This window comes from Miscanthus floridulus, chromosome 10, assembly GCF_019320115.1.
Source record: "Miscanthus floridulus cultivar M001 chromosome 10, ASM1932011v1, whole genome shotgun sequence".
Classification (NCBI taxonomy): domain Eukaryota; kingdom Viridiplantae; phylum Streptophyta; class Magnoliopsida; order Poales; family Poaceae; genus Miscanthus; species Miscanthus floridulus.
Window position 1 is genome coordinate 121,447,968 of NC_089589.1, and position 7,794 is coordinate 121,455,761.

At 53.1% G+C, this 7,794-nt stretch overlaps 1 protein-coding gene across 1 annotated transcript in view; it reads left to right on the forward strand.

The window, feature by feature from the left end:
• The window catches only part of LOC136489461 (uncharacterized), a 64,700-nt gene extending 57,361 nt beyond the window's left edge, over nucleotides 1-7,339 (forward strand). The window contains exons 8-9 of the mRNA XM_066486089.1: nucleotides 3,800-3,981; nucleotides 7,129-7,339. Coding sequence (XP_066342186.1) covers nucleotides 3,800-3,981; nucleotides 7,129-7,339 — 393 coding nt within the window. The remainder of the gene's footprint in view (nucleotides 1-3,799; nucleotides 3,982-7,128) is intronic.
• Nucleotides 7,340-7,794: the final 455 nt, after the last annotated feature.

Here is a 7,794-nt window from a genome sequence, read left to right on the forward strand (position 1 = left end):
GTCGCCGTGACTACTCAGAGGCTCCCTTTGTCTATTGCCTATTTAGATCCCACGACAGACGTACTAGCAGCTTCACAGGCAGCACCTGCCCTAGCTCAGACCCAGACCGCTTTAGCGATGCTTCCTGCCACAGAGGGTCAGTCAGTACAGAGCTCAGGGTCAGATGATGATGGCACCTAGTTTCATCTTGCTCCACGTACTTCAGTGCCTGGCTCGTCCGCTGTAGCCTCGCCGACCTGACCCTTAGGTTTTGGTGTTTGACGCCAAAGGGGGAGAGGGTTCGAGTATGTAGACTCAGGGGGAGCGATATTTAGGGGGAGCTAGTTATCTATTATTAGTCTATTATATACATTTGGAGTCTTATTTGTGTGATACACTATTACTATTATGCATTCGTGTGTTACTTTCATGCATACTATTATATCTATGTGATAGTGATATCTATGTCATTGTGATTTATGACATGTGTGCTCTCTACTTTGAATTCCTTTATATGTCATATCACTTGTGTTATGCTCATTTGCCTTTGCTTTCGCATTTATACTCTGATGCAAATGAGCTTTACTACTTGTACTCATGCTTATTTCATATCTTTTGAGTACATCGTGTTGGCTTGGGTCATATAAGCTTGCCTAACTCTTTTGTTCTTATCGACAAAAGCTTATATGAACCAAGCCCATCAAAAATCTCACTCTTTCACATACTCGAGGTGGTATTGTCATCAATCACTAAAAAGGGGGAGATTGAAAGCATCTAGGCCCCTTATTGGGTTTCGGTGATTAATGACAATACAAGATTACTATGACTAACGTGTGTTTTGCAGAGGCAACTAAGTTAGGTCATGGTAATGGAGATCAATTGGGCAATCAAGGTTGTCATGCCCCTACGATGGAAATCATTTCGGTTTTCAAAGGATGGACGACAAGGTTAAGGATGACTAGTTCTAAGTGTCGATTGGAGTTGGAGTGACACTTAGAGTAGTTTAGGACTCTGTTTTTCCTTTGTCCATACTATTAAGGGAGATATGGATAGGTAGCTTAACCTAGGTGAGTCTAGTGAGTTAGGTGTGGTGCACACTTGTTAAAACTAGCACTAGGTAGCTCCACAATAGTCCTATGATCCTATGGAGCAAACTTCATTCACATATGATCGAGAGTTGGAAGTGAATGGAGGGTCAAATGCTGATCGGACACTGGCTTCGGTGCGACCGGACGCTAGGCCGTAGAGTTCGATTAGTTCATTTGATCAAGTAGATTGCGTTCGGTGTGACCGGACGCTGGAGTGGTCAAGTGATCGGACACTGAGAGGCAAGCATCCGGTCGACTCCAGTAAGGTTCTAGAGAAGGGAATCTGCGACCGGACGTGTCTGATCAGTGCTGACCGGACCCTGGGGGTTGAGCGTTCGGTCGAGTATAGTAAGGTTCCAGTGAGGGTTTAATGTGACCAGACAGTGTCCGATCAGTGGTGATCGGTCCCTGCTAGTGTCCGGTCAACACTTTATCACTGGTTTGTGGGTTGAACTGACCGGAGCATATAGTGAACTTGACCGGAGCGTCCGATCACCCCACAGAAGCTCATAACGGTTCATTTTTTAGGCTGCCTTATAAATAGAAGCTCCACTCGTGTGTGAAGTCACTTTTGCTCATTCCAACAGCTAAGAAACACGTTTGTGAGTGCCAAGAAGAGCAAGGTCCTAGTGAGGTGATTGAAATTCGTGAATCCAAGAGAGTAGCCTCATTAGTGAATCAAGAGTAGCAAATTGTGCATCCACCGTTCTCATTAGGCTTCGCGTGGTCAAGTGAGAGTTTGTGCTTGTTACTCTTGGTGATCGCCATCACCTAGATGGCTTGGTGGTGATTGGGAGCTTGGTGATCACCCGGCGGAGCTTGTGGGTGACCCAACTCAAGTTGTGAGCGGCTTTGGGTGATTCGCCGCGACGGAGTGTCGAAGAATCAACCCGTAGAGAGCACTTGATCCTTGTGCGGATCAAGGGGGAGCTACACCCTTGCGTGGGTGCTCCAACGAGGACTATTGGGGAGTGGTGACTCTCCGATACCTTAGCAAAACATCGCCGTGTTCCTCTCTCTCTATTTACTTTGAGCATTTACTTTGAGCATTTACTTTGAGCAATTCAATACTTGTCTTTACATTCATAGAATTGCCATACTAGAGTAAGTTTGGAACATAGGTTGCAAGTCCGTTGTGCGTTAGTGTAATAGAAACACTTTTCTAGGCACAAGGGGTTAATTGGGCTAACCGTAGGATTTAATTATTGCAAGAAAATTTAGAATTAGCCCAATTCACCCCCTCTCTTGGGCATCTTGATCCTTTGAATGCCCTTGCCACCAGGGTCCGGTGAAGCACACCCTCGAAGAGTGCACCATGCTCTGGCGTTACTACGCCAAGCTCGGGCTCCCCAACGATGATGCCAAGAAGAAGGGCGTCGGCGACGGAGACAACGACAAGGACGATGGGTTCCCCGAGGTGCACAATGCCTTCATGATCTTTGGCGGGCCTTCAGCATGCCTCACGGCACGTCAGCAGAAGAAGAAACACCGGGAGGTCTTCTTGGTTGAGGTGGCCACTCCCTAGTACCTCGACTGGTCTCGGGAGGCGATCACCTTCGATCGGGGTGACCACCCCGATTATGTCCCAAACCCCGGGTAGTACCCACTCGTCGTCGACCCGATCATCGGCAACACCTGGCTCACCAAGGTGCTGATGGACGAAGGCAGCGGCCTCAACATCCTCTACACCAACACCCTAGAGCTCCTGGAGCTCGACCAGTCATGGCTCCGAGGCGGTGCCGCACCCTTCCATGGCATCGTGCCTAGGGAAGCGCATGCGACCCCTCGGGCGCATCGACTTGCCCGTCTGCTTCGGCACCCCCTCCAACTACCGTAAGGAGGTCCTTACCTTCGAGGTGGTTGAGTTCTAGGGAACCTATCACGCTATCCTAGGGTGCCCGTGCTATGCCAAGGTCATGGCGATCCCCAACTACACCTACCTCAAGCTCAAGATACCGGGCCCCAATGGCGTCATCACTGTCGAGTCCACATACAAGCATGCATACGACTGCGACGTCGAATGCATCGAGTACGCCGAGGCTCTCGTGGAGGCTGAGGCCCTCATCGTCAACCTCGATCGACTCGGTAGTGAAGTGTCCCAACTCCAAGCGTCGTGCCGAGACTTTTGAGCCCATAGAGGCCGTCAAGCTCGTCCCGGTTGACCCCACCTGCTCCAACGACCGAGCGCTGAGGGTCAGAGCCACCCTCGACAGCAAATAGGAAGCCATGCTCGTCGACTTTCTCCACGCGAATGCCGATATATTCGCGTGGAGTCCCTCGGACATGCCGGGCATACCAAGGGAGGTCGCCGAGCATGCCTTGGACATTTGGGTCAGCTCCAGACCGGTGAAGTAGCTGCTTGCGCCGATTCGACGAGGAGAAGCGCAGGGCCATCAGGCGAGGAGGTGCAGAAGCTTTTGGTAGCCGGATTCATCAAGGAAGTGTCCCATCCAGAGTGGTTAGCTAATCCTAGTATTAGTTAAGAAGAAAAATGGAAAGTGGAGGATGTGTGTAGACTACACCGGTTTAAATAAAGCATGTCCAAAAGTTCCATTTCCATTACCTCGAATCGACCAAATCATTGACTCCACTATGGGATGCGAGACCCTATCTTTCCTTGATGCGTATTCCAGTTACCATCAAATCAAGATGAAAGAGTCCGACCAGCTCACGACTTCTTTCATCACCCCACTCGGCATGTACTGCTATGTGACTATGCCATTCGGTCTCAGAAACGCAGGGCCACATACCAGCGGTGCATGACCCAGGTCTTTGGCGAGCACATCGAGCGAACTGTCGAGGCCTACATGGATGACATCGTGGTCAAGTCCAGGAAGGCCAGTGACCTCATCGATGACTTGGAAGTAGCCTTCAAATGCCTCAAGGAGAAGGGCATCAACCTCAACCGCGAGAAGTGTGTCTTCTGGGTCCCCCGAGGCATGCTCTTGGGGTTCATAGTCTCGGAGTGCGGCATCGAGGCCAACCCTGGAGAAGGTCTCGGCCGTGACCAGCATGGGGCCAATCCGAGACCTCAAGGGAGTGCAGAGGGTTATGGGATGCCTTGCGGCCCCTGAGCCGCTTCATCTCGCGCCTTGGCGAAAAAGTCTTGCCTATGTACCGTCTCTTGAGAAAATCCGAACGCTTTTCTTAGACCCCCGAGGCCGAAGAAGCCCTCACCAAGCTCAAGGCACTGCTTAGCAACCCTCCCATCCTAGTCCCGCCAACCAAGGACGAAGCCCTCTTACTCTACATCGCCGCAACGACCCAAGTGGTCAGCGCAGCCGTAGTAGTCGAGAGGCAGGAAGAGGGGCATGCTCTACCCGCCCAACAACTTGTTTACTTCATCAGCGAGGTACTCTCCGAGACTAAAACACACTACCCCCACATTTAGAAGCTAATCTATGCCATAGTCTTGGCTCGGCGCAAGCTGCGTCACTACTTCGAATCCCACCCGGTGACCGTGGTGTCGTCTTTCCCCTTAGGGGAGATAATCCAGAACCGGGAGGCCTCAGGTAGAATAGCCAAGTGGGCCATCGAACTCATGGGGGAAACCCTGTCTTTTTCGCCTCGAAAAGTGATTAAGTCCTAGGTCTTGGCTGATTTTGTGGCTAAGTGGACCGACACCCAGCTACCCCCTGCTCAAATCCAGGAGGAATGCTAGACCATGTACTTCGACGAGTCTCTAATGAAGACCGGGGCAAGCGTGGGTCTGCTCTTCATCTCACCCCTCGGAGTGCACATGCGCTACATGATCTGGCTTCACTTCGCCGCCTCCAACAACGTGGCTGAGTACGAGGCCCTCGTCAACGACTTGCAGATCACCATCGAACTTGGAGTACGACGTCTAGACGTATGGGGTGATTCGCAGCTCGTCGTCAATCAAGTGATGAAGGAGTCGAGCTGCCATGACCCCAAAATGGAGGCGTACCGCAAGCTGGTACGCCGCCTAGAAGACAAGCTCGACGGCCTCGAGCTCAACCACATTACGCGAAGATTCAACGAGGACATAGATGAACTGGCAAAGATGGCGTCGGCACGGGCCCTGGTCCCCCAAACATCTTCGCCAGAGACCTCCACAAGCCCTCCGTTAGCTACGCCTCAGTGGCAGAAGAGGGCCCACCGATAGAGCCCACCGCAGGGCCCGAGGCCCCCTCTGTCACCGAAACCCCTATGACCGAGCCCGAGGCCATGGAAATCGACACGGAGCCTCCCTGAGGCCGACCATGGAAATCGCCTCATTCGGGGAGAGCTTCCTGCGGATAGGACCGAGGCCCGACGGCTTGCGCGATGAGCCAAAGCTTACGTCCTTAGCAACGGCGAGTTGTACAGGCGAAGCCCATCTGGTGTCCTCTAGCGGTGCATCACCACCGAGGCAGGCCAAGCCCTACTTTAGGACTTGCACACGGGAGCCTGCAGGCACCATGCAGCGCCTCGAACGCTCGTCAAAAGCGCCTTCCGCCAGGGATTCTACTGGCCAACGGCGGTGGCTGATGCCACCAAGCTGGTGTGCTCCTGCGAGGGATGCCAGTACTATGCATGACAGACGCACCTCCCGGCCTAAGCCCTCCAGACCATCCCCATTACATGGCCGTTCACCGTATGGGGGCTAGACATGGTCGGGCCTCTACAGAAAGCCCCCGGGGGCTACACCCACTTGTTGGTAGCTATTGACAAGTTCTCCAAATGGATCAAGGCTCGTCCGATCACCCGAATCAAATCCGAGCAAGCGGTGCTGTTCTTCACTGATATCATCCATAGGTTCGGCATTCCAAATACCATCATCACCGACAATGGGACGCAATTCACCGGCCACAAGTTCCTGACGTTCTGCGATGACCACCACATCCAAGTGGCATGGTTGGCCGTAGGACACCCTAGGACAAACGGTCAAGTAGAACGTGCCAACAGCATGATCCTACAAGGTCTCAAGCCAAGAATACACAACCGATTGAAGAAATTTGGCAAGAAATGGCTTTCCAAACTCCCATCAGTCATCTGGAGCCTGAGGAACACTCCGAGCCGAGCCACGGGGTTCACATCGTTCTTCCTGATCTATGGAGCCGAGGCCATCCTCCCCACTGACTTGGAGTATGGTTCCCCGAGGCTACAAGCCTACAACGAGCAAAGCAACCGCACTGCCCGCGAGGATGCCCTCAACCAGCTAGAGGAAGCCCAAGACGTCGCGTCGCTACACTCGGCCAAATACCAGCAAGCCCTACAATGCTACCAAGCCCGGCATATTCGAAGCCGAGACCTGAAGGTTGGTGACCTGGTGCTGAGGCTGAGGCAGAGCAACAAGGGCCGTCACAAGCTGACCCCACCATGGGAGGGGCCGTACATTGTCGCCCAAGTACTAAAGCCTGGGACCTACAAGCTAGCCAATGAGAAGGGCGAAATCCTCACCAACGCTTGGAACATAGAATAGCTACATCGCTTCTACCCTTAAATTCTCAAGCGTTGTTCAATTTTCCTCGAAATACAATAAAGAAACGTTCTTTAATTGTTCTAAATTTTCAAGAAACCCCCCAAGCCCATCGGTACGAGTTTGGCGTTATGATAACGCTATAAGGGAGACTCGGCTCTGCCTCTGTAGAGGTGCCCACCGTGGGCCTTGAACCCGACTTGGCTCTACCTCTGCAGAACCGAGCCTCCCTCGGGGGCTAAAAGGGGGGGGACCCCCCAAGTACCAGACACCGTTTTTAGTCGCTTTTTCGAAAAACTCCTACGCCAAACTCTCTCGCGTACTCTGACAAATCGATTGTAAAAAACCTAAAGACTGAAAGTTCGCCTCGAGGCCAAAAGGCCAGCCAAGCCACGAGACAGCCTACGCCTCTGGGCTACGGCAACTCCCTCACCACCTTTTGCCCTAGGGGCAGCTTAGGCTCCGAGGAAGTTTTTGCAAAGGACTTGTCTAGAAACAAGACAGAGGGCAAAGGCTCGGAAATATAATAGAAAACGATTAAAAACATATATACACAAGTACTAAAAGGGCCTCGACGGCCACGAGCATTATGGTACAATGGTGTAAGTCCTAATCTATTACATGGCCCCTTTGGCCCAGGTCAGAATACGGGGTCGCTAGCATCGACGGACGACGTAGGAGGAACCACCTCCTCTTTGAACAGCCGGGCCAGCGCCATGCCAGGGGCCTCAGCCGCCTCCACCAACTTCATCACCTCCTCCTCGGCCTTCTCATCGTCCTCTGCCATGATGTAACCGTCACTGATGGCCTCGAGGTCGATATCGGCATAGTGCGAGGAGACGACGGCTAGGGCGCGCTTAACGCCTGTGTACAGCGCCCCCGGAGCCGCTCATGGATGCGGCCGCCCAACGCGATCAAGCGGCTCCCAAGGGAGCTGCCTGACTCGACCCCCCGACCTCCAAGGCCTCACAGGTGGTACGGTCAGTGCTCTGCAACACATTGTGCTCCCAGATCTCGGCATTGAGCACTGCCTGCACCGCGACGGAGGCCTCGGCTGCCTAGGAGACCTCCTTCTCCAGTCCTGCGCCAAGACAAGCGGGTTGGGGGTTAAGCGGGAAAGGAAATAAACCGAACAAGGGCGCAGGCCTATGAGACTCACCCTCGGCCTTTTCCTTCTAGGCTAAGGCCTCGACCCGAGAGGTCTCGGCCACCTTAACAGCCTCCGCCAGCGCGCCCTTCGTTAGCAGGTGCGCGCCCTTCTCCGTCTCCAGCTGTTCGGCGATGGCTTTGGCTGAGGCTGCCTCC